The following is a 27990-nucleotide window of genomic DNA, read 5'->3' on the forward strand; positions in this document are numbered from 1 at the left end:
TTCAATCCATGAGCTGAAATAATGGAAATCTGCTGGAACCATGGAGCAGAAGCAGGGGGGCGCGCAAGTCGATGAGTAGCCTCGCCGTTTCCTTCCATTCTCGGGGGTCCGTTTTCGGGGATCGCGTGGGGCGCATCATGGTGCTTATTGGTGGAACAGGGGGTCGGCGCAGCTAATTCTTTTATGGAGGCTAGCGTTGTTGGACCTCTGGTATGTTAGCTCGTCTGCTAGCAGGCTAGCAGAGACCAGGGGGAGGGGAGAGACAGACAGACAAGACAGACAGACAGAGTTCCTTTGCCTTGAAATTGTTTCAGATCGGCTAGCAGCCATTAGCATTAGCGCTTTCTGGACTGAAGTTTTTCTTTTACTTTCGGAGCTCCCCTTTTTTGCACCGCGAATATCACTTAGTCAGCGGTAGTCAATCCGGGTCATGTTAACTCGTGCTATTTTGATATTTACGGCAATGTAGCCCCACCACCAGCTCGATCGCTGGAAGCCCACCGGACAATACATTTCAAATCGGATTGATGAATCGTTTAGCTAGATGCTTGTCTTTCCGCTCGATGCGATCCATAAGGTTGGCTTAGCTTTCGGGCTAGCGGCGGCTAGCGCCGGCTGGAAGTTGTCTGCCTGACTAGCGGCGGCTGGCCGTAGGAGCGCTAAACCCCCCCGAGCGAGCAGTTGTTGTGTGAGACCATGGACTTAAAGGTTCCGACGACGCAGTGACAAGGATGACTTCGTGCTTTGTACCAAACGGGGCCAGTTTGGAGGACTGCCACTCCAACCTCTTCTGCCTGGTAAGACTGTGTGTGAGCGTGTGTATGTATGTGTGTGTGTTTGTGTGCGTGTGTGCGTGTGTGTGTGTGTGTGTGTGGGGCTAGCCTAGCTCGTTAGCTGCGCCAGCTGAGGCCACAGAAAGCCATTTTGGCTAATCAGGCTGCCGAGCTTTGTAACGTCACTTGCAGACTGCCGTGGAGGCATCGGGGCCTGCAACTTGCAAATCGTGATCTCGGCCAACTTCCATAATAGGAGCAGCACACACACTGCGGGGCCAAGTGGTGCCCACTTGCCTTATGAATAGGGCTCGTATGCCGCGTAGGGTGCACACAATACGCTGACATTAGCATTAATTGCGATCAAGTATTACTACAAACATTGTCTTGTTAAACGAGCCTGTCAGCTGTTAAATGTTTTACCCACTAATCAGGTTCTACTGACGTGTGCCCGTGTGCGCTGCCTACTTTGGCACATTAATCATTATGATTGTGTGTATGTCAATTTTCCGAACAACCCTGTTTATTTTGTGACTTTCACTCACAGCTGCTCTTTATGAATGCATGCTTGTTGACTATTCAAATTAATGTTGGTTATGTAGCCTTTCTATAAGGAGTTGTGCATGTTCTCCTGCTTCTTCCCACATTACTAAAACATGCAGGTTAGATTAATTAAATATGCTAAATCGCCCTTAAGTGTAAGTGTGAATGCTTGTTTTTATATATCTGACCTGCAATTGGTTGGTCAGATGGGATATTCTCAATCTCACAGGAGATCCATGAGGATAAGGAGAAAATGGATGGCGGTTACAGTTATCCTTCTGTAACCGTTGGATTTAAGTGTAGGTTGATTGATTTTACCTGAGGACTGAGGAGGATGTAATAGAAAGGCTGTTGTTTGTTACTATCTTGGATGCTACATGTGTAGCAACATAGCTAACCTAAAACTCCACATGTTAAAAATGACAATATAGATTATGCAATGAGTTTTATCATACAATAAACGTTTTTATATTGGAATATCACACGACTGATGGATGGATTACTAGTGCCATTTAACAACAGACATCAATTTTTCATATGAAGCAGGTCTATCCGCACACTCCACAAACATTTGTGATCAAACACTAGGCCACACATGCAAGGAACGACTCCCACTAATGAAAAAAAAAAAAACGTCCACCCGAACTGTGGGCGGCCTTCTGCCTTAACCAGGTGTTTTGATATCAAGTGATAGAGGTCAGGGATAAAGAATTGTATTACTTGTCTTCAGCCTTACGTCAATCTTCTCTTCTCCTTTTTAGGCTGATTTGACCGGAATCAAATGGCGACGCTTCGTGTGGGAAGGGCCCACCTCGTCGCCCATCCTCTTTCCCGTGACCGAGGAGGACCCCATCTTGTGCAGCTTCAGCCGGTGCATGGCGGCGGACGTGCTGAGTGTGTGGCGGCGGCACCACACGCCCGGGCGCAGGGAGCTCTGGCTCTTCTGGTGGGGCGACGACCCCAGCTTCGCCGAGCTCATCCACAACGAGCTCTTGAGTGAGTGCGCAGCGTCTGTTTCCACGTCAATCTCGGTCAAATGTAATGACACACAGGATTTGATATTAGCATTAACACACAGGCAGCATAAAGGCACTTCCACGGGAACGACTTACTTAAATTTACCATTTCAAAGCAAGACCCTCACTTTTTTCCCATTGCCATTTGGATTATACAACATCTGATGTGTTGTGAGTCAGTCATTCAAAGCTGTGTGGAATCTGCTGGCTCTCGGCCACCGCAGATTCAGGCCGGTATGTAGCAGCTTTCCTTAAAAACGCTTGTGGAATTTGATTTTCGGCGATCCATTCAAGATGACCTTTTTCCTGGGTTTTCTAACTCATTTATTTGTGAGTGGGACACGCCTTCTTGGGGAGGGGTCAGCGCAAATATGTGTGGAAATTATCATGAGCCACTCTCTACGAATGGGACAAAAACAATAGAGTTGGTTAGTTTACTTTCAGGCCACTACATTAGGTACACCAGGGGGTAGTTTTAACACAGGCTTTCACAAACATTTCTATTTTAAGACACAACTTTAAATGACAAAACTTTACTAAAATGTCTAATTTATTGTTACTACAGCGTCATCTCTCATCTTTTGCAGGAATTATGAAAACTATGCCACTCTACAGCTCAAGTCTGAAAATGACCTCCTCACACTCTTTAAAGCTAGTGATGCCCAGATCACTTTTTTTTTTTTTGCTTCAGAGTCTGTCCAAGTCACTTGATTTCGTACCTGCCGATACCAAGTCCCGATTAAATACTTGTGCAATGTTTAAAGAAGAAAAAACAACATCCAAAATGTTCAACCCCCCCCCCCCAATTATTATTATTTGAAATAGTTATGCCGAGATGATACCTTTTTTATATAGCTGTAAATCAGCAGTGCTTCAAGAACTAAAATATGTTATTATTGACTCAAGAAATTAAGAACATTAAAAAAATCAGATCCCAGCTAATTTCTGCAACCGTACTAACCCTGATTGTTCCAAAACATAAAAAAAAAGAGAAAAATAATTGGTGAAATTGCTCAGACAGGTTGGCAATGAGCAAAAATAGTTGCCGTTAGACAACATGCCCATTAAGAAATTAATAAATATTTTTGGATGGAAAAATATTGAACCATGAATTTTGTGTATTGTTATTGTAGTCATTTAATTACTATTGAAGAGAAAACATGAGTGTAGGTGGATACAGTGTGCACTGTTACAATGACCGGCAGTGACGGTTCGGCGCGCTGCAGTTCTGCAGCCAGATTAGTTGAAATCCATCTCTTATGTACTTCACCAGGAAAGCAGTATATTTACAGCTCTTCAGAATAATAATTTAGAAAAATACATGGTAGGCTTCGGATGCCAGAATGTAATTTGCAAATAAAGATACTGTAAATGTGTTCCATATTGCTTTGGCCTCGAAGGCTGAACTGCAATATAGCACGAGGATTACTGCATTATATATAAACTAATTCTAGTCAAGTCGTTTTCCATAGAATTGTATCAGCTTGACACATCATGAAAAGGAAAAGTAGCAGCATTTTACTCTTAACAAGCAGTGATATAACAAAAAAATTATTTACTTATTAATATTTAGTTGTTTTTTTTCCCCGATTCTGTTGGACTCATTATTTTATGCATCACGTTCAATCTTTGTATGTTTAGATTTGTACGGCGAAATCATAAATGTTATGACAGTGTCATTGAAGAGGCATTTTCGATTTCACTCGCGTCGTCCATACTGCTGAAACCTGATTCACAACTTCTATCGTACTTAAACACACAATCTGAGGATGCCCGGTGGGATACCCATGCGTGCTTGCGCATTTGCATTTTTCTAACGTCTCCGTCTCTCTCTAGGCGAGGAGGACGGCGAGTGGGAGAGCGGCCTCTCTTACGAGTGTCGCACGCTCCTGTTTAAAGCCATCCACAACCTGCTGGAGCGCTGCCTCATGAACCGCGGCTTCGTACGCATCGGCAAGTGGTTCGTGAAGCCCTATCAGAAGGACGAGAAAGTCATCAACAAAAGGTAGGACAGTAACAGACGCGCGTCGTCATCAACTGTCACTCTGCTAATGCTCAAAATTGAGCTGCATTTACTAAGCACTAGATTCTGGTGTGTCTTAATTTGTTTATTTGCACCTTAAACATGCCTCAGGGCAAATTCTTCACAATGTAAACAAAGTAGAACAACTGCCAATGATAAATAAGGTAGCAAATTGGCACACTTTTGGTTCTGAATGATGCACCATTCATCAATAAGCTGCTTTTTCAAATCAAGCTGTATCTGTATAATGCTTTTAAAGCAGGGCTTGGCGATTCATTGATTATATATATATATATATATATATATATATATATATATATATATATAATTATTTATTGTATTTTTTTTTTATCGCGGATTCCGTATCTGCTGCCTTGCACTGTTCACATTGAAGACACGATGGCAAACCTATAGGGAGCTGTTGCAACAAACTACATACAATCTGACTGCTATATTTAAATGCATTACTCTTCACCGGGATTTCTTCCCGTCAAGTCAAAGTCTGTTTTGTTTTACTCAACTACATCCGGTGACGTGACTTTACATTAAGAGTTCTCGTTCGTTCATCGGACATTACAGGTTAGGTGCATGAAATTAATTTTCTACAGCATAATATGTGTTAATTTATTCATGTTAATTTGCAGAACATTTACATTGTTAGGAGTTCTGTTAACTGGGTCACTTTCAGTTAGTTTTGCAGAATGTCATTCATTTCATTGTTCTTATTTTTTTTATTTTTAGAAGAAAGTTACGGTGGGACCAATTTAACCCAAATTTATATATTTGAGTCAGAATGTATTGTAGTAGTGAAGTCATTACAGTAAATAATATTTGTGCGAGAACACTTCTAGGCCGTAAATCTATAACAAATGTATACAGATCTGTACTGTAAATATCTCTTCATTACTGTCAGCATTGACAATACCACGTTGTGACTTTAAAATTTGTAGTTTTCCACCTCAGCTTGGGAAAAAAAAGGTTTGACTGGCCTTTTTTTTTTTTATAAGTATTGCAAAAAGCCAAGAAAAAACAAAACTATTGATTGAAATGTTGTGCAACTTATGTGGCACAACTCCCACCCCTCACTCTCCATGTTTAAAGGAAGGGAAGTGCCTTAAATTGCACGTTGAGGTCTTTTCATTTTTTTAAAATGTATTTTATTTTATTTATTCATTTATTTTATAAAACACTTTTGTCCATTACAAAAGAAAAACACTCCACTCCCATTTGTAATTTTCATTTATTGAGGGGCCATTTTTTTTGAAAATGTCATTAAGATGGCGGGCTGTGGTGGATTATGGAAGAATCCGTTCGGGAGTATATGAAGGCAAATATTACTGACATCATGATTACTAGTTTGAGTAGAAAAAAAATGTAGTTTGCATTTGAAATCCTGTCCAGTCCTGGAACCTTTCTGACATATGTTGTACATACAGTACTTATTTATATATACCTACTGTAGCAGGGACAGATGTTCTGATTGAAGCTACTTTTTGGGGCTTCCCACCCCGCGACATCCTTCGCTTGCTCCCAGTGGGGATCTTCTGGACAAGTGGAGCTTGCAGATGTTCATGTTGGTTGCTTTTGCGGGCTAGAAGTGTCACACTATTGAGGATCTAGCAGATTGTGATGCCCTAGTAGTTGAGTTGACTGTTTACAAGTTGCTTGATCTCACGAGTTGCCTTGTCGGCAGCGCATGTGAGTCACGTTAGATTCATGAAATCACACTTGTCTTAACGTGTGACCTCCTCCACCATGAGACTGTGTTCTGTGCGCGCCAGTGCGTGACGCAAAGCAACACACCTTCTGGAGAGCAGCCCGGCGGTTCAGTTAGCAAGGCCGGCGGGCTCCTCGTCTTCTGTCTCGATATGTTTCTGCGCACAGTGCCAAAACATGTCGACTGCGCCGCCCCAAGCGGACTGCGCTGGATCCGGGCCAGGCCTAATTAAAAGAAAGGCGATGAAAAGTAGATGCCTTGAGTGCTCCAATGTGTTGTCCACATGCTTGTGTTTTACCGCAGCCGGGCTCTTTGTGCATTCTGCTGCATAGTCGATTTACAAAGTACTTTTGTGAGGTTTAAGAAATGTACTCACTCAAATGTTGAAGACGGCGAGCATTCAGGTAAGCTCGTTTTCATCTCTTTAAATAATTGTCATTCTTTTGTGGTAGAAATGACAAATGGTGCCTGGGGGCAGTTTGTAACAGCTGCCTAAGTTGACGGAAATCTAAAATCTAAGTCTGCTAGTATTTTTAAGCCGCTTTAGCAGGTCTTGTGGTTACACATGCTAAGTGGATTGAAGGTTCTTTGTCATTCTGACAAATACTGTAATAATCATATTCAGTCTAGTATAGCGGTAAGTGCATATTATGATTTTATTTGAAGGCTTTTTGCCCTTTACCCTTATGCACATTGTCCACATATTTGATTGCAGTTGTTTGGTAGTCCAGCAGGCCTTGACGACACACAAGCAAAATGGTGCACTTCAGTATTCAGGGTATTTCTTAATAAGAATTTAAATAGTCCAATTTAGTTGACATTGCTATCTGATATTTTCAAGATATGCCTAGTAGGGTGTGCCCCCAAAAAAATCCATTCTCATAAGGATCGCGATTCTTTTAGTACGATTAAGAATCGATTTTAAATGTCCTTAAATCGATTTTATTTAAATTATTTTATACTGTCCTGCCCTTGTTTGTGTGTGCCATTACGCTGTTCATGTTGTACTCGACTTGGCCACTTAGGGGCAGTGTGGTTCCGCGCATTCTGATACACAGTTAAGTTGTAGTCACATTAGAGGGTAGAAGGAAAAAGTCACAATCAAGTTATGCCAATAAGTTTATTTTGCAGCTTAGAAAGAGCATATGCCTGTGAGTAATGTTAAGATTCTTATCTGTATACATTCCTGAAGCGTTTTGTATGAATAGATGTTCTTTTGAGTGATAAAAGTGCCACAAGTAACGCGCTAATTAGCATTTGTGAGTCAGACTGAAGTAGATCATGTCGATTCTTTACTCATCTATAAATTGAACCAGAAATCATTGTCAATCAAATCATTCTGAATCGAATTGCAGACCCAAAAATTGGAATCGAATCTTGAGTCTTCCCACCACTAATGCCTAGTGATGATGACTATCCTAGTTTTTTAGTTATTAAGTCTATCTGTAAGTTTTTTTAGAGAGCATCATGAAGTCATCATTGTCAGTGAGCACTTGACATTTTCTGAAATTAACATTCAGCTACTTAATATTTTTCTGTCCAAGGAATGCAAGTAAATACACATTTTGGTCTTTACTGGTTAATTCAGTGCAGCTGTGTTATAAAGCTTACATTGCACGGTGGTCTAATAAATGTGTTAGGCGCTGTAAGTGGGGGTTGACTCAGATCCTCCTAACACAGTTGTTGTCGCTCGCCCTTGCTGGCCAGTAAACAGGGTCAGCCTTTGGAAAATGCTGAGCATGCAGTGTGGTTTTACAGCAACTATGTCAACAAGTATTATTTGAGTGCACTTGGCTGCTTCGAGAAATGGAAAATAATGACGGCTATTGTAGCATTTGAAGGCTATACAGTTCTTGTTTTTTTTTTCCTTTTTACACTTTTATTGAGAATTGTCTTGATAAAAGTTCTGATGGTTTTATTAGAATCCATTTTGAAGCAGTCAGATGGAAGCTATTGAGAATATGATCCGTCATCTTTTGTTCATGATTTCGCTGCAGGAGATTCACTTGACACCTCGTTCCAAAGTGTCATTGTGCCGTTTTCAAAGACCTAATCCTGACGTATTAAAAGTGCCGCTATGTGTCTCTCACCCCGTCGCAGCGAGCACCTATCCTGCGCGTTCACGTTTTTCGTGCACGGCGACAGCAACGTGTGCACGAGCGTGGAGATTGCGCAACACCAGCCACTGCAGCGGCTGAGTGAGGAGCATCTGAGCCTCGCCCAGCAGAGTTCCAGCCCCTTGCAAGGTAAGTTTGTGCACATCGCACTCATTTTTGACACGATGGTTCTTTGTTTACCCGCCCTGCCTGCTTTCCAGTCATCTTGAGCCCGTATGGCTTGAACGGGACCCTCACGGGCCAGGGCTTCAAAATGTCGGACCACCCGACTCAGAAGCTCATTGAAGAGTGGCGGCAGTTTTATCCCATCAGCCCCAATCCTAAAGAGATGCAGCAGGAAAAGATGGAGGACGGCGATTGGGAGGATGACTCCCTGGCAGCTGTGGAGGTCCTTGTTGGTGAGGCATCACAATTTTCTCTAGCGGAACAATCACATTTAAATCCACATTGTACAGCTCAGCAATAAATCAAATTAATCCGACTAATCGTCATTTTAAAAATCAAATTGTTGAAAATTTGCTAAATCGTGAAATTGAGTTTTGTTGTCTGGATTTAAAAAAAAGCGGTTCTTATGTTCTGTTTCATCCAAACGTTACTCTGCGTTGTAATTTTGGCAGATTGCTGGATGTGTGGTTTACAAGACATGTTTACAAATGGCTACCAACTACTTAATTGTGGCATTTAAGCACAAACTATGCCTGTTAAGTTTTGTTAAAACTGATTTAGAATCAGTATACATTATTGTGGGAATGTTTCCAGCATTCTTTATTCAATATGATTATAGCATTTTATTCATCTCACTTTTTACAGTGCAAAAACTCCCACATAACACATCCGATTTACACCATTCAAATTTCAAAACGTCCTTCAAAAATATATGCCATCTTGGGTATATATCGTCTGATTCCTCATTACTTACAGTATTCGCACAATTTAATGTTAAATATCAACTTTCCCCCATTCATTTTCAATGGGACTGACTTTAAACTTTTTCTAAGTCCTGCTTTCCACGCCCACTTCCACACATACAACTTCTCATCATTATCAGCTCTCTGATACTGCTCAGTGTTGCAGTTGGTAAAGTGTATCGTCCATAGCATTTAGCTTTCAGCATTCCCACGCAATTTCACTAGAAATTGCACTTTGTCTAGTTATTTGAACATTTTGCACTGATTATTATTATTATTTAATAAATGTTTGTCGGGTTTATTAGATTAAAATAGAGCATAATCATCCTGAAAAAAATGTGAGATTTTATTTTTGGGCCATATCACCCAGCCCTACAACATTGCAATGTAGTAGAAGGCAATTTTCAAATCCTAAAGTTCAGCAAACTTTATTTATGTTTTATTTATTTATATGATGTCTAGATAAATTCAGTGGTTAAGAAATGCAGTCCACTTGGTTTCATGACATGAAAAGTTGAAGTGATAAAGCGATTTGTTAGCATAAAATACCAAAACATTAATGCATATCATATTGTTTATTGTAATACACATTCATTTATTGCTTTTAAAAAATACATGTAAAAACTGCATATTAAATCACATTGAAAAGTAAATCGCAATGTGATTATTTTTCTAAATCGTTCAGCCCTTAATTTGAAGTATTTCATCCATTTTCTTGTTTTCGTGTGTGTGTTCCATTTCCAGCTGGGGTGAGGATGGTGTATCCTTCCTGCCTGGTGCTCCTCCCCCTGACGGATCTCCCCGCCGTGGTCCCTCAAGGCTCATCCAACACCTCAGGAAGCATGTGCGGCGCTCAGCCGGGTCAGGCCGCTCACAGAGATCCCGCCATGTCCTCTGTCACGCTGACGCCACCAACATCACCGGAGGAAGCTCAGACCGGTATGGCCACACCAATTTTTACAAAATATACATGTGATTATACAAATATGCATGTGATGTAGTTGGGTGTCGCAAGCCAAACATTTTCTCGCGTCAGCTATGCTGTTGCTTGAGCTAACCGTGATGTGCTGTTTTTAAAAACACACAACAAAAATAAACCAATGCATTTCAAAATTGATTTACCATGAAAGTAAATTGGGCTACAAACTTGGTCACAGAATACATTTAATTCTTAAGTCAAGTTACCACTGTATTATATGTTGGTAAATAGTCTCAGTTTACTGTATAACGTGTTTGTCTTGCCTTCATTCTAGACTATCAGCCAGCACAGAGGTGGCATAAATTGTCCTCCGCATCCGACGGCTACAGTTCCAACAACACTCTTCATGGGGGGAAAATCCCACGCAGGCTGGCCAGCCACATGGTGGAGTCCGTTTGGCAGGAGTATAACATAAACCGCACAGGGAACAAGTACATGAAATCATTTCTCCTGTCAATCAAAAAGAGCAATATCCGGAATTTCTTGTTCAATGTCCTTTCTTACTATGGTAGGAGGAAGTTTACAAACATGACCAATGGGACCTGTGAGGAGGAGGCAGACAAAACTGGGCTCTGGGATTTCATGGAGCCCGTCCATAGGCCACGTTGCAATTGTTCAAGGTATACCCGTTAAGTATTTCCTCAAATAGTGGCATGTGTGATCTACCCAAGGTGTGATGAGAGATCATGTAGGGGCGGCAGGATTCATTGTAATAATTACATATATATGTTTGTTCATCTGTCTATACTAGAGTCATATTGTGACAGGCAGACCAATTTAATCCTCTACCATTTGATAGCAGAAGGTACCAAAAGAAAAAAAAAAACTTCCACCTGTTACCATTCATACCAAATACGTCATGACTTCGAGTTAGAGTTTCTGCTTTGTTTTTAAACGGGTCCAGATTTCACACCAAGTCTTTTGAAGAAAAGAGCAGAAAAAACAATTTGTGCTGACAAGAAGAGCGCAAGCAAATTAGTGACAAGTTAAACAGGGAAAAAGATTGAAAAATACATTTGGATGTTAACAAAAGTATTTATTTTCTTCTTATTTCTTTCTCCTCTCTTAGACATAAGAATCAGACGCAGCGGCCCAACAACACCTCAGGACACCCGCCGTCGTCAGGCCAGCCCACCCCGCCAGCCCCAAAGCACAAGCTGGCCGACAAGCTGGAGAAGGGCGAGAAGCAGCAGAAGAGGCCGCAGACTCCCTTTCACCACCGCAACTCTGTCAGCGACGAGCAACCGCTGGAGCCTCAGACGCAGAGGCTTTGCCTGCGAGGTCAGGAGGAGGGCTCCTACCCCAGCCTGCACCACGTGGACACCACGGCGCCCACAAAAGCACCCACGCTGCACAGCCACGGCCCCCCCGCCGATCTGGGCGGCTCGCCGCCGCCCCCGCCGCTCAGCCCGCACCCCTGCGACCACGTCGAAGGCGACCTAACTCCGGGCGGCATGAAAAACTCCACGCCCATTCACCAGCCCTTTTACCCGCCTTCGGTGGAGCCTTGCTTGCTGCCTCAGAAGAGTTCGTCGGAGGAGCCACCTCCGGAAAGCACGCCCATGCCTTTACCCTTTCCCCCACCCTTTAACGAAACCTTGGAGCCCACCGTCTTTATCGGCTCGGGCGTCAACCCCAACGAAGACCCCGGACACAACCCGTGGAAGTATTTCAACTTGCCGAGGAAGAAGGCAGCCGTCTTTTACACGCCTTTGCTACCTGTGGATAAAGTACGAGATGACCCCGGAGGCAGCGTGGGGGCCGAAAGTGTCGTGTCTGTTACAGAGTAAGTAATTTACCAGCAGAGATGGAGAAAGTACTCGTGTTCTGTACTTGATTACTTGTGGTAATGGACTTAAACATTTGTGTGAATTAATTTTAAAATTCCTTTAACGCCACTAGTTTTTATTTTAAAAAAAAAATAATTTTTTACTCTCGATTAATGACTGGGGGGATTCTAGTCGCAACGCAGCAGACACGTCCACGTCAAAATTTAGCAGTAAGACATTTAAAAAATAAGTGTTTGTATTTGTGGAGACTGGGGCCAAGTTGTATTTTAAAAATGTGCAGAATTTCACAAGTTACTTCATGTTAAAGATTAGATAGCTCCTAATATGGAAAGAAAATGTGTTGAGCTGTCGCCAACGTCTTACAAATGCATATATGCCATCTAGTGGCAGAAAAATGACCAACACAAATCAATATCACACTCGTTTTTTTAATAGTACTGTACATCTTTTTAATTTTAACTCAATGTTATGAATTATTATGAAATTACTGTATCAATGACTAAAAGATGCAGCCATATTTCTATTAGTTAAAAAAAATCCACTTTTATGTTAACAAGAGTATGAAGAAATTCCCCAATTATTATTTTTTTGTACATTTAGAACAGATATAACATTTGTGATTAATGGTGAGTTAACTATTGAAGCCATGCGATTAATTACAATAAAAAATTTGTAATCCCCTGACGCCCCAACTCTACTACTCAAGTACTGTAGTGAAATATTTGTACTTCATTACTTCTGATCTCTGTTTACAAGCCATCTGCAGAACAAGCAAAAATGAAACCCAATCTCCTCCTCAGGTTGATGGCAGTCTCCATGCAGCCTCTCAAGGTGTCTCAGGACCTGGTGAAGACCTACGCCCAGCGGAGAAACACCTACCTGTCCTGCGCCACGGCAGACTGCGACCACAACGAGAAGCCGGACCCTTACGCCTTTGACGACATGGACGAGGAGTTCAGTTTAAAGGAAAAGAGGGACAAGTCTGGAGCTGAGAGGGACGGGAGCAAAAAACATAAGGTGGGTGTCCTCAAGTCTGGTTAGATTTAGTGCTGTCACTATTAAATATTTTTTAGAATTGATTAATCGACTAACCTGATTCATTTTGCATTAAAGTTTACTATAAAAACTTTAAAAAAAAATTCCCTGATTACAGTTTCTTAACCAGTAATTGGTAGTTATTCAATACTACTATATAGTGATAAAAAAAAATAGTAGGGTTGATGTTGTACTATGTTACCGGTTCGTCATTGTAGTAAAAACAGATGTTAGCAAATTTCTTATTTTGATTAAACACTGAAGATAATCATTCTTCTTTCATGAAGGACTATTGAAATCAGTAAACAATTTTTGTTGATATGCTGAAATCTGAGGATTTGGACAATTTTAAATAAATAAAAAAATAGCTCCAAACGATTACTTTATCATTAATTCATTCACTACCATCCATTTTCACTGAAGCAACCTCCTTCACTCCCGGCTGTTTTACTGGATTTTGACTGATTTTGCTAGGCCCTCTGAATATTGTGTTCTATTGCTATAAAAAACATGGAACCTACCAAAAGAAAGATTAGAATTTCTTCTTTCATCAGGAAAAAAAAGTATATTTGTGTCTGTTTCCATTTTGCAGGGATTAGTATTAGAATATAGATTTTATAGTTTTCTCATTATTCACAAACTTGGTGAAAACGCTGGGGAACAGAGCTTGTTGCAACATGGCCCTGGCTGATTTCTTATACTCTGCTGCCACCTGCTGGCCGTTTTTTTGGTAATAACTACCATTGCTTTAAGCGACCTCTTCAGGTCAGAAGCTGCATCAAAACCTTATATATAGATAATAGATTATGTCGATTAATCGGTTAATTTTGACAGCTCTAGGTGGGTTTTACTTCTCGCAACCACACTGAGAACGCATTACATGAAGAAAATTGTACCTCTGCGTATTTTTATTTTGTGAAATTCTATTCTTCTTCCAAATGTAGCTGGATGATGGATCGGGGGCTTCAGCTGATGGTGAGTGCCTATTGTTGTTAATTTTCTGAATCAGAAGTTAGCGCATTCTTATGCTATTCTTTGTGTAAACGTGGTGCAGAGGGTCAAGGTCCACCAGGCAGTAAGCCAGCCGCCTCCACCAGCCTCATCCATGAGAACGACTTGGCCGTGTCCTTCAGCGACTTGGATAAAATCTTCAATTCGGATGAAGATGAGTTAGCGGTAAGTGCGCGTATGAAGATTCTCACAACCTTTCAAGGAACCTGTCAATGCTGCGTTGTTAATTGTGTTGTATTTGATGATGTATCACAAAGCCTGGAGCCAAAAGAGCTGGCGCAGGTGTAGATGACAAGTTTGTCTCGAAAGAAGCAAAGCCCACCTCTTTGGACCCCTTGTCTTGTATAAGTAAGATTATCATTATCAGATCTTTTTGGACTTTTATTCAAAAGGAAAGTAACACCTTCCTTCCCTCCGACAGGCACGGCAGATCTGCACAAGATGTTTCCCACCCCACCCTCTCTGGAACAACAGGGCTACTCCCCCATGAACTCTGGCAGCAAGGACAGCCTGGAAGCGGGGGCGGGCCTCACCCTGCTGGACGGCAGCCAGCTCAACAACCACTTCAAGATGGAGGTGGAGGAGGGCTTCTGCAGCCCCAAGCCCTCTGAAGTAAAGGTATGCGACACCCTCCACCTGCCCGAGCTCAGAACACAAGAGACGACACCATCTTTGAAATTCCGACCTGTATCTTTTCTTGTAGGACTTTAAGTTTGTGTACAAGCCGGAGACGAGTCAGCCGTTTATTGGCTGTTCCATGTACGCCCCCCTGAAGACGCTACCCAGTCAGTGTCTGTTGCCGATCAAGCTGCCAGAGCACAAGTGCGTGTATGTGCGTAGCTGGACCATCAGCAAAATGGAGCTGGTGCCACCAGTAGTGACCAAAGACAGGTGAGAAAATAGAGCGCGCCAATCCATTCGTTTTGGAACGCTGCGGTTCATCTAATACACAACAGTTCATTTGTCAATAAAGAAACAAACACAAAACTGGAAACGTCAGCGGGCGGAAGGAAGTACAAAGGGGATGCTAAATTTTGGTATCACTTCACTGTCACGTGGCACCTTTATTAAGTTAATGAACAGGGGTTTACTTTTTACATGCTTATGACTCTTAAAAGTTTGGGTTTTTTAAGTCTCGCAATTTCAGAAGTTTGCCACAGGAACAAAAATACAGGGTGCCTCAAAAATGACATCATTAGAAATATTGGATTCCTGAGTATAAATAAAAATAAAATGACATAGCCTTCATGTTGAAAAATAAGACATTTATGAAATTCCAATGAACAGATATATATATTTTATAACGAGTTTTGCAAATCTCCACACATGTTCAATATGCGCTCTTGAACCCAATATATTTACAATACTCTAGTACCTTTGTACCCGGTTGTCATGATTACGGCCGACCCGTCAAAACAGGCCGAGTTTGACTTTTTTTTTATCCTTGGTGTATTTTGATGAAAGCATGTCAAAGAAATTTAAAAATGCATGTTTTCAATTGTAGCAAAAAAATGCATGTCTTTCAATTTTTGACACCATCTTGGTAAAGATTATTTTAGCAACAATTGGCAATTATTAAAGGGGAAGTCAACCTTAAACATTTCTTGGCAATATGTGACCTCATTAGTCTAAACATGACATTCTGATTAATGTTACATTTTTGAAATACGAGTTTAGAAGCAAAATCCAGGGGTCGGCGATTTTGCCACTTGCTGTCGACTGAAGATGACATCACAGTTGCTCAGGCAACAACCAATCACAGCTCACCTGTTGGTTGTTACCTGAGCAACTGTGATGTCTTTTTCACTCGACAACTGGCCGCCTTCAGATATTGATAAAAATGGCTGGATTTTGCTGCTTAACTCTTTTTCCACTAATTCAATATTAACCAGAATACCGTATTTAGACTAGTGGGGGATTGACTTCCCTTTTAAATAAACAAATGAAAATGTTCACATATTATAGGACACCGTGTATTTTTATTTCCTTGCTCCAAAGAAAGTCGGAGTCCAGCCAACATCGAAGGACAGAGCGTGCCTGCCTTATCTATAACTTGTATGTGTGTTGACTCATCAAACTGCACATTAACACCGTCTCCCTTTTTTTTATTTTGTGAAAGCAACATCCCAAGCGTGGAGCCCGACGACATCCAGACCCACACCCCTCAGACCCACACGCCCGTCATGTCCAGCAGTGCCCCTCCCAGCAACAGTGGCGCCGGCATCCTCCCCTCCCCGGCCACGCCCCGCTTCTCTGTGCCCACCCCTCGCACTCCGCGCACCCCCAGAACGCCGCGCGGGCCCTCCAGTGTCCAGGGCTCGCTCAAGTACGACAACTCGGACCTCTACTCCCCCGCTTCCACTTCCTCCACCTGCCGGCCGCTCAGCTCGGTGGAGCCGGCCACCGTCCCTTCCATCCCGGAGGCGCACAGCCTCTACGTCACGCTCATCCTGTCCGAATCGGTCATGAACCTTTTCAAGGACTGCAACTTTGACAGCTGCTGCGTGTGCGTGTGCAACATGAACATCCGAGGGGCCGACGTGGGCGTGTACCTGAAGGATAACGGCGAGGCCCAGTACCCCTGCACATGCGGCTTCAGCGCCGTCGCCAATCGCCGCTTCGGCCAGTCCGCCGGGCTCTTCCTGGAGGACGAGCTGGACGTGGTGGGCCGCGGCTCGGACGCCGGCCGCGACACGGAGCGCTGCTTCGAAGAGCTGCGGGCGTCGTCGAAACACAAGTCCTGCGGTCTGAAAGAGAAACCGCCCGATGAGCTCGTTCTACTGCTCCAGGATCAATGCACCAACCCGTTTGCGCCGATGGCAGGCGTGGAGTACCCCAAACTGAGCTCGACCCCGAGCTCCTTTGTCAGGGTGGAGGAGCGAGACTGCTATAATGACTGCTACATGGCGCTGGAGCACGGCAGGCAGTTCATGGACAACATGTCAGGAGGAAAAGTGGATGAAACGCTAGTGAAAAGCACCTGTCTTCATCAGTGGCCAAAATGCAAATGTAAGCCCTCCGTTTCCTTCCCTCCTCCGCCGTCTTTTCCTCATCTTCCTTTTCAAGTTTGTGAAGTAAGTTCTTGTTTGTGTTCTTCCCTTGTGAAGCAGCCGACATGAACAAGCTGTTCTCTCAGGATGTGCTGCGGGTGCTGTTGTCCCTCCAGCCTGTCTTGCAGGACGCCATTCAGAAGAAGAGAAGCGTGCGCTCGTGGGGGGTCCAAGGACCCCTCACCTGGCAGCAGTTCCACAAGATGGCCGGGAGGGGGTCTTATGGTACGAATGTGGAGAACACACTTCAACGATTAGCTCACCTTTTGCTTCTGAAGTGTAAACTTGTTCTCTTCCTCTACTCACAGGTACAGATGAGTCTCCTGAGCCGCTGCCCATCCCTACATTTCTGGTCGGCTATGAGTACGATTTTGTGGTACTGTCCCCCTTTAGCTTGCCCTACTGGGAAAAGTTGCTCCTGGATCCCTTCGGCACCCAGAGGGATGTCGGCTTTGTCGTCATCTGCCCAGAAAGCGAAATGCTCCTCTGCCGGGCCAAGACCTTCTTTAAAGATTTGAGCGCCATGTACGAGGTGTGTGCTTCGCTCCTTTCTTCTTGTGCTCACATTTCCACAATCAGAAAGTTTCAGAATCTGAAGACAAGGGTTATTATAATTTTGGAATTTTAGTATTAATTAGTGTTCAGGGTGGCTGGTTTTAGTTAATTCAAAAATGCTTAACTGTAGTTTAGTATTAGTTTTCTTTTTTTATGTTATTACTTGTGTGCAAGATTTAATAAACACCAGGAGTGTTAAAAAAAATTTGTTTCGGCAAAATATCGCAATATTACAGCGCGCAATTCTCGGATTGATCCGATATGCGGCCGAATCGATTTTTAAACTTTTTTTATTTTTTTTTATGGGAATATTCAACAAAACGTCTTTGTTAGGGTTCACACGTTAAGCATGGATGAATGTTTTATATTAATGGAACTTTAAGCCTTAATGTTTTATTTCAATGCTGTTCAAACATGAAACAGATTGCAACAGATTGTTTAACGTGGCTCACAGTTATAAGCCTGAAGTTTCAGATAAATAAAAACATTTTCGTACAAATGTTACAGTGTACATGTACAAGTTTTTCGGATTTGTATTTTCTAAATTTGAGTAAAAAAATCGCAATAATCAATTTATAGATTTGTATCGGGGTTGCCAGGTACTTCAATTCACGCCCCTAATAAACACCATGGTAAAATGGAAAAAGTAACACACTTCTTACCTTACGTTGCGTTTTGGTCGACTTAAATGAAAAAGCAGGAGAGGCGAAAAGGTCAAAAGTCAAACTTGACAAATTGTCGCCTAGGAGCGATGTCATCTGAAGATGCTTTTCTATTGGCTGCTACTAGATGACATCGCTTCTGTGCGACAAACTTTCAAACGTCCTTATTCCGTTAATGTTGAAATAAATATACTTAAAATCACATAAAATTAATTACCATAGATGAAAATGAAGTTTTCATTTTATTTCGTGAACGAAAATGTTTTTTGAATTGTATTTAATTTTGTTAGTTTTACCTTACTGAAGACGTGATTCGATTTTTTTTTTTCTCTCTACAGGCGTGCCAGCTCGGACAACACAGGCCCATCTGCAAAAGTCATCCCGAGGGCATCCTGAAGGTTGGCAGCACAGAAGGCAGGAGCATGGCCGAGCAGCCCCTCAGCGACTGGTTCCTCAAGATGGCCGCCAGAGACGGCAACAGCGAGGCCTTCAATAAGCTCAAAGTCTTTGCTCAAGTGTGCCGCTACGATCTAGGTACTTAACTCCTATTCTAAATGAGGGGGGGGTCATAAACGAGTGCCCCACTTACACGTTCAATCACATCCCCTCCCTCAGCTCCCTACCTATCAGAGCAGTCTCTGGACAGCTCACTCCTCTCCCAGCGCAACCCCGCCGCCACGTCCACCCAGAACTCCGCCTCTTCCAGCGCCGCCTCAGGACACTCGGGCGCCACCAGCACCACCCAGAACAACAACGACAACAACGCCCCTCCGCCCGCTCCCTCCGGCCCCCAGGCCATGGGGGGGTTGTCATCATCCAAGCCGGGCGCCTACACCCAGTTTGCCGCTGGCGGGTTGCAGGGCAACGCGTCACATAACGGGCCCCAGTCCATCCCGCAGGGCCCGGGTGCGGATAATGGTGCCACTGCCCAAAGCTCGAGTGAAGCGCCTGAGAGGTGGGTCATTATTGTGGAGACATGCTTATTATTTATTTATTTATTGTTATTTTTACTGCTACTTCCTTTTATTGACTTTGCTTGCTTGAAATTTTGTGTGTGTGAGGGGGGGGGGGGGGGTTCTTTTTTTTCTTTCTTTTTTTTTCTTTCTTTTTTTTTTCATCCTCCCATATGACTTGCTGTAAACATGATGGCTAAAGTGGAAGTCAACCTTAAACAGTTCTTGACAATATGTTATATGTGACCTCACTAGTCTAAACATTCTGATTAATATTACATTTGTGGAATATGAGTTATGAAACAAAATCCAGTCGATTTTGTCCATCTCAAGGGGCGGCTATTTTGCCACTTGCTGTCGACTGAAGATGACATCACAGTTGCTCAGTGCTCGGGCAACGACGAATCACAGCTCACCTGTTTTCTGAAGCGGCGCTGTGATTGGTTGTTACCTGAGCAACATTGATGTTGTGGCAAAATGGCCGCTCCCTGAGATGTATAAAAACGGCTGGATTTTGCTGCTTAACTCATATTCCACTAATGCAGTATTAAACAGAATACCATATTTAGACTAGTGGGGCTGCGTAGAACATATTATTGTCCCCCCAAAAAATTGGGGTTCACTTTTCACTGCCATTGATGGCTATAAACGTCAAAAAATAATTTTAACTATTTGTATTAGTTAAACTTTTTTTTTTAACATTTGTTAACAAGAGTGTGAAAACCAAGACATTTTTTTTAAATAATCTTTTCTTTTTTTAAAGAAAATATTCTTAAAAATTAGGGGCGTCAGGCGATTTTAAAATTTGTAATTGTAATTATTCGCATGACTTGTTGAGTAAGCTCACGATTAATCACAAATTTTACATCTGTTCTAAATGTACAATCATTTTCTTCTAGGTTCATACTCTTGTTAACAAAAGTGAGAAGAAGAAAAAAGTTAAACTAATAGAACTAGTTAGAATTTTTTTTACGTCTATAGCCGTCAATGGCAGTGAATGAGTTAATAATTATGTGACTTTTTCCCCCCCTCTATCTTTAACAAACCATTGCTTCTATATCAAGTGTTATTGTTTTCGTCTCGGCAGCACAATGGACAGAGATAAAGTGGGCAAGCCGACGGACGGCGAGTCCCACGCCATCTCCTACCCGCCCGCCATCGTGGTGTACATGGTGGACCCGTTCAGCTACACAGACGCCGACCGCGAGGTCCATTCCAGCGCTTACACGCTGGGCCTCCTGCGCTGCTACATGGAGATGCTCCAGTTCCTTCCCAGTCGCATCAGAAATGCCGTCTCCGTGCAGGTACGTGTTCCAACGCCATGCAACAAGTTCATTTTTTATAGCGTTTGTTCAGTATGATGCACTTAGCCGCTCAGTCCCACAGGGAGACGAGAATGAGCGAGGGACTCATTAGCAGGGTCGTTCAGGTGCAAAGTGATAGACTGGTTGACACAAGGTTGCGTCAACGTGTCAAAGAGAATTTGGGCTAATGGCGCTGATGTTGGTGTAATAGAACATGATCGAGTTACAAGTGTTTACTGGAAGGAAGTGGATGGATGTAATGCAATACCGCTATATAGTGTGTGTGGGGGGGGGGGGAGATCATACAAACAAGAGCTGTATGTTAACTCATTCACTGCCATTGACGACTATAGACGTCCAAAATTCATGTGAACTATTTATATTCTTCTTCTTTTTTTATGAAAACCTATAAAAAAAAATATTGTACATTTATAACAGATAAAAAATTATCATGCGATTAATTACGATCAAATGCCCCTTATTTTTATTTATTTTTTATTAGGCCCGTCAGGCGATTAAAATTTGTAATTGTAATTATCACATGACTTCACTAGTTAACTAAGGATTAATCACAAATTTGATATCTGTTCTAAATTTACAATTTTTTTCCTAGGTTTTCATACTCTTATTAGCAAAAGTGAGGGGGGGGGGGTTAAACTAATAGAAATTGTTTAAATGAGTTTTTGACGTCTATAGCTGTCAATGGCAGTGAATGAGTTGATTAATTTTATTTGGGGGGGTCTTTTTTTTTTTTGCCCATTTCGCCCACCCCCATCTGCAAAATTATTTTTTTTAGTCTTTACAGAAACTGTAGGCGTTGCAAGTTGTTTTGGACTTGAAACTTATCGAGGTTAATAATTAATGTATGGTTAAGCTGATTGATAGTTGATATCATAGCGTGAGAGATACGTTGATATCCCCCCCCCCCCCTACGTCAACTAGCTAACTAATAATTATTTACCCTTATCTCCACTTCAAAATTGGACCCCAGGTGTGTTCACATCCTCACCTGCTTGTGTTTTACCAGATCGTTCCATGCCAGTACCTTCTGCAGCCGGTGCACAGCGGCGAACGTCACCTGTACGGCCAGCACCTCAAGTCGCTCGCCTTCTCCGTCTTCACACAGTGCCGGCGGCCCCTGCCTAACTCCACCAACTTCAAGGCCCTGACGGGCTTCGGTCCTGGCCTTGCCATCGACATGGCGCTCAAAAACCCAGAGGTAGCATTGTGAAAGTTGGGCTGGGTCATATAGATTTATTATGTAGCTTTAAAAAAAAAAAAAAAGGTCACAGGTTTAACATCAGCCAACCTTACCTGTACGGCAATTTTGAGCTTCTTCAACTAACTTTTTTTTTCCTTTTTCTTCTTCTTCCCTGTCCATGCAGAGGCCAGAATGTCTGCGTCTGTACACCCCGCCTTTCATTCTGGCACCGGTGAAAGATAAGCAGACGGAGCTGGGCGAGACATTCGGGGAGGCGTCGCAGAAGTACAACATCCTGTTTGTGGGCTACTGCCTGTCTCACGACCAGCGCTGGCTGCTGGCCTCCTGCACCGACCAGCACGGCGAACTGCTGGAGAGCTGCATCATCAGCATCGACGTGCCCAACAGGTGAGGCCCCCGGCACACCTGCGGACTCGACGGTTTGGGACGGGGATCTGTTGTGACGTCTCGGGCGTTGGGTTGCAGGGCTCGCAGGAAAATGGGATCCGCCCGACGGTTGGGTCTGCAGAAGCTTTGGGATTGGTGTCTGGGCCTGGTGCAGGTGACGTCACTGCCGTGGAGGGTGGTGATTGGACGCCTGGGGAGGATGGGCCATGGCGAACTGAGAGGTAAACGCACACAAATGACAACATTCAGTGTGTGGTATTTTTTGTCCATAAAGTGGACTTTGTGTGATAACCAAGTCATTTATGAATTTTTTTTTATTTTTATTTTTTTACTTTCGACCACTCAAAATGTTCAGCAACATCAGAACTATTCATACATATGTAGTTTTTATGTATGTATTTGTTTTTGATGCCCTCAATGGACAATCAGCAACGATAATGCATATAAAACACATTTTGTCCAGAATTGTCCCTTTCACTGCACACGTCACGCACATGAGTGTTTCTGCGCACACGCGCACACACTCACTCACACACACACACACACACACACACAGGCCTGTTCTATCAATCCCGACCATGCCGGCTTGTTTTGGTGCAATTATGGTCACGTGACAAAGGCATACGCCAGCTCGAGCAAAAATAAGTAGCTCTCGAGCGCTACCTGGTAGATTATGGCTTTTAAGACTCAACTCGCATTTTTTTAATTTTCCACCTTAAGTTGAGGCACTACTGAAGGGATAAATTGGGTAATCATGACAAATGCACTATAACACATCAGGTGTACAGTGCATCAAAAAAAATTATGATTTATAATGGGAGTCAATGGATCCAAATTTTGTATAGATACCCCTTGCACACTATAAATATTTGGCAGTAATAATTTAAAAAAATGATGGTTGGAGCCATTTTGAACAATCTGGGTAAAATGTAAGTTTCCTGTGTATATTAAAAATAATATATATATATTATATTATTAACAATCATAAAATGTCCAAATTTTGTGTTCTAGACTGGAGTATTCTGCTGAGCAGGAGGAACCTTCAGTCCCTCAGCAAGCGCCTGAAGGAGACGTGCCGGATGTGCGGCATCTCAGCTGCCGACACTCCCAGCATCCTTAGCGCCTGCCTGGTCGCCATGGAGCCCCAGGGTTCTTTTGTGGTCATGCCAGGTATAAAACTCAGCACAGAACCGACTCGAGCCAAACGACCGCCCTCGTTCTGTGTTTGATCCATTTGAATTGGCCGCCGCGCAGATTCGGTGTCGACGGGCTCGGTGTTCGGCCGCAGCACCACGCTCAACATGCAGACGTCGCAGCTGAGCACGCCGCAGGACACGTCGTGCACGCACATTCTGGTGTTCCCCACGTCGGCCATGGTGCAGGTCAACACCAACACCTCGGAACCCATAGACATCAACTTCAACCCTATCAATCCAGGTGAGCGGTGGCGACGCGCCGAGTTAGCGTGGTTAGCTCTCGAACGTCGCTAACGGTTCTCCTCTCGCCCGTTGCAGACGGCTCTGACGGAATGGGCATCTTCGACCTGTTCGACAACGACATGGTGGACCCCGACATCATCAGCATCCTGCCCAACTCGCCCACCACCTCCCCCGTTCACTCGCCTGGCTCGCACTACCACCAGGGCGGCGACGGAAGCAAGGTCCGTACTGGCGACATGCTAGCCTTGTAACCTTGTTTTTCAACCGTTATTGAGATAAGGGATATGTTTTATATCACAGCACAATACCAAACTAAAATTGCTAAAAGTACTGCACACTGAAATGATGATCTTGTTTTTCATAAATCTGGTCTTGTTTATTTGAAGAAAGCTATTAGGTTGTATGATTGGCAATGGGTAGATGAATATGCAGGTTAGTCAGACAAAATGTGTAGGAGTTTATTTTTGAAGGACTCATGGAAATAGCCAAATGGTCTATGACTCTTTTTTTTTTCTTTTTTTTTTTGACACTCTTTTAGTAGATTTAACATGACTTTGGTCAATCACGTGTTGAAAACTTTTATTTAATGGTGAGTTCATCCAAAAAGAATACAAAGCTGCCATCTGCTGGCCATAGTTGGTGTTTTTTTTTTTTTTTTTTTGTTTAACCAGAGCTGCCCAAAACGTTTCTCTGCCTCATTGCAAAAAACAAAACAAAAACATAGTTGAAGACAAGTGCAGATGATGGTGCGCCTTGTTGGGGTTCTCTTTGATGCTAGTTGCCATCAACGACTCTGAGTTAAAGAAATTGCATGTTATAGGGCATCTGTCAAGACACGTATGCCTTTAGTTCCCATTCCTAAAACGGCCACAAGAGGGCGATACCAGTATTGGCTGCAGTGCCGCTCATCCTTAATTTGAACAATAATAATACTAATTTAAAAATATCTAATTTTCTTTTTTTCTTTTTTGCAATATCGTCACGCTAACTGCCTAACTCATCTTGTCTTTGAGATTGGCATGTTTTTGTTTTGTTTTTTTGGCAACATCGGCATCAGACTATGGAGAGTAATTTCCTGCAAAAGTCTGACTTTGGCAGGGAAAAAAAAAAGAATTGGTCAGTTACTTTATTGCCATGACAATGTTAATTTATTTGAAAAACGAAGGCACACTAAGGAAAAATAATACATTTTAATGAAGTGAACTCGGGAGACCCTCGTACGTCATTGTACGTCTCTTACAGACAGATGTGCTCAATGTGGTGTCGATTTTTTTTTTTTTAATGCATTATTTATTTTTAAATATGTCCGGATAATGCGTTTACAGGGTCAGAGCACGGACCGCATGGAGTCTCACGAGGAGGCGTTGAACATCCTGCAGCAGCCGATGGCGCTGGGCTATTTCGTGTCCACCGCCAAAGCCGGACCGCTGCCCGACTGGTTCTGGTCGGCTTGTCCTCAAGCTCAGAACCAGTGTCCTCTCTTCCTCAAGGTACGGGACAAGACCTTTTTTTAAACTTCCTTTTATATATACATATATATATATACGCTCATCATGACGATGATGTGAACATTTTCCACCAGGCTTCTCTGCACCTGCACGTCTCCTCTGTCCAATCAGACGAGCTGCTGCACAGTAAACACTCCCACCCCCTCGACTCCAACCACACTTCCGATGTCCTCAGGTCAGTCACTCACTTGCACGCTTCGCTGTCATTTGTGCAACTTCTTTAAAGGCGTCACTCAAATGGCAGCTTTTTGGATTATTTCTAGTTGTCGTGTGTGTTCATCATTAACTAGCAGGAAGACTGATTCAATTAGTCTGACGAACACAACCCGGGCCATGCGCGTACATTTCGGTGGCATATATACGGAAACTGTGACTGATTGACTGATTTCATTTTTTTTTTAATCGCATGACTTCAATAATTAACTCGGGATTAATTGCAAATTAATCACATTTTATTATCTGTTATATAAATAAAATAAAATGTACAATAAGTTTTTCCCCTCGCAATTTTTGATACTCTTGTTCACAAAAGTAGAAAAATATGTCAATCTAATAAACATATGGTGGTATATTTTAGTCCATTGATACAGTAATGTCATGTTATTTGAAAATCAAGTTAAACAGTAGAGATAGACCGATATGGGTTTTTTCTGATTATTAGTAGTCAAGGATGCCGAGAACCGATATTCATTTTCACTAAAAGAGAAAAAATATTGGCATCAAAATGTGAAAAAAAACACAAACTCCAGCTGAATAAATTTTTAAACATATGTTTATTGAACAATTTTTTTGTAAAACATCTTAGTCAATAGACAAAAAGTTTAGGGATTTCCCAGGGGCAATAGCATGTCTTCAAAAGTTCAATAAAAACTTGTAAAATAAATAGCTCCCTGTTGTTGTTTTTACAGTAAATAAAGTTTTCCAAGATTTCAAAAATATTTGAGCAAAGAGTTCCCAGGGTCAGCAGCATCTCTGATCTATTATCGGCATGTGATTCTTCAAAATGGCTGATGCGTCAAAATGTTTAAAAAGATGTACTGTAAAAATTTAATAAATGTGTGTAAGACATTGATTTGTGTTGAAGTCATTTTTCTGCCACAAGATGGCATACGCGTTTAATGTTGGACATTGATGACACACAAGTGCGAGGGGCGGACATTAATCAAGCGTTCAGTCAACGAATGGTGTTAAAGGAGCGTTAAATTAACTCGATATTAACGAGCTAATTTTGACCACCCTAATGCGTACATTGTTTTGTTTTGGCGGCAGATTTGTCCTGGAGCAGTACAACGCCCTCTCCTGGCTGACGTGCGACCCCGCCACTCAGGACCGCCGCTCTTGTCTGCCGGTTCACTTTGTGGTTCTGACGCAGATGTACAACTTCATCATGAACATGCTCTGATGCTCACGAGCCGTCGCGTGACTCGCCAGGAGCGGGAAGAAGCCTCTCGGCGCTCCCGCCAGCGTCCAATCAGATGCCAAGAATCCGTTTTTGGATGATCAAGGGAGGTTTCGTAAAAAAAAAAAAAAAAGGTGTTTTTAATGACTGTAGATTGCAATCGATGAAATTTTATCCTAATGAAATGCCTGCATATATTATTTATTGTAAGTTTTTAAATGTGGAATTTTTAACGCTTAATATCTTTTATATATTACAAATCCTAGCGGGTGTGTACATCTCAGTGTAAAGGACGTGGCTTTGGAACAAGTGGTGAACTTTTTTGCTGTAGATGACTTTTAGAATCTTATTTTTTCAAAGAAAAGGGTACACGCCTTTTTATTGCCACGCTGTAAACATGAAGTGGGCGCCTGGCCCCGCCCCTCGCCGCGGCGAGCCCACAGGAAGCGTCGCGTGTCGGCTCGCCCGCCATTTGGGGCTCCAGACGCTCTCGCACACTTTAACTCAATGAGCTCTGAAGAGGAATTCAAAAGGTACATTGTCAGATGATATATTTTATATAACAGATTTAGGTAATCGTGTGTGTGTGTGTGCGCGTGCGTGCGCGTGTGTGTGTGTGCGCGTGTGTGTGTGTATATGTGTACATATAATTGTGTGCCGCTACTGATGGTGCAGCTTCTGTTTTAGGAATAAAGTGCGTCTACATGATACCTCCTCAAGTAAATTGAATTCTTACTGTTTTTTGTTATTACATTTTATTGTTTTATTCAAAATAAGCATAGACTTCAAATTAGCTGGGCAATTTGCACAAATTCTCATAAGCACAAGATAAATTACTTCAATCAATGCATATGTTTTTTCATGAAGTAAACATGGATGGACCTTAAGTTAAAAAAATGAATAAAATAAAAAGCTTTTTTTTTTTTTAGGGATTATTGTACTTTATAGTGTAAATTTTGAAGGAACATTTTTTTTCAACATGGCCTTTTTTTTGGGGGGTTTGAAATAATAATGTGCCACCTGCTTTATCATCACCTTCAGAAAGTGAGAGCTGTAGGTTCTTTATTTTTATTTTTTCTTGTACATCTTTCGGCATGATGAAATAGGTTTGTTAGTTGGCGGACATAATTGTTGAATGCACTTCCTTGTCGAGATCGAGGCTGTGAGTAAGTACTGATCACGTGAAGGAGAACCTGTCATCCCAAAGCTTCATCCAATCAGCAGCTTATGTTTAGCCTAATTGAATCCAATTAAAGGGCTGCCAAATTAGTGGAAGGACCATTCAGGACACCAACCAGTGCCAAAAAGATACAAGTAAATACAATTAAATATTTCTGCTTGGAACTTAAGCATCTTGATGATCATATCAAAGATTTGGTTTTCGTCATACACTTAATAGGCAGGTGTCAGCTCATTTTATTTATTTTTTTGCTCTTTTAAATTGGCAAAAATCAGCTGGGAATCCCCCAAACCATATTTTTTGCCCCAATTGTGTGGTGTGTTTTTAATACACATTTCAACATCAAAAAAAGATGATTTTTTTTATTTTTTTTAAGGGATATTACATACTAATAATACTACTCTTTATACATTTTTTTT

General features: G+C 42.3%; 1 protein-coding gene across 2 annotated transcripts; it reads left to right on the forward strand.

The window, feature by feature from the left end:
- On the forward strand, positions 1-27115 carry med13b (mediator complex subunit 13b). 2 transcript variants are annotated; one of them, XM_086080879.1, is made up of 30 exons: positions 1-797; positions 2078-2312; positions 4169-4337; positions 8173-8318; positions 8390-8587; positions 9842-10036; positions 10351-10507; positions 10589-10696; positions 11146-11862; positions 12667-12883; positions 13846-13876; positions 13956-14077; positions 14170-14260; positions 14334-14530; positions 14616-14803; positions 16032-16921; positions 17020-17187; positions 17271-17494; positions 18518-18713; positions 18795-19134; positions 20220-20436; positions 21464-21655; positions 21822-22045; positions 22124-22266; positions 23057-23215; positions 23300-23482; positions 23560-23705; positions 24810-24974; positions 25067-25167; positions 26262-27115. In XM_086080879.1, the coding sequence occupies exons 1-30, from the start codon at positions 732-734 to the stop codon at positions 26392-26394; spliced, it is 6318 nt and encodes a 2105-aa protein (XP_085937005.1). In that variant the 5' UTR covers positions 1-731; the 3' UTR covers positions 26395-27115. The 2 variants fall into 2 exon arrangements, with proteins under 2 accessions (XP_085937005.1, XP_085937006.1); XM_086080880.1 differs by having other exon boundaries at positions 17023-17187.
- The last annotated feature ends 875 nt before the right edge of the window (positions 27116-27990 follow it).

This window comes from Leptonotus elevatus, chromosome 7, assembly GCF_054856555.1.
Source record: "Leptonotus elevatus isolate MCC_2025b chromosome 7, RoL_Lele_1.0, whole genome shotgun sequence".
Classification (NCBI taxonomy): Eukaryota; Metazoa; Chordata; class Actinopteri; order Syngnathiformes; family Syngnathidae; genus Leptonotus; species Leptonotus elevatus.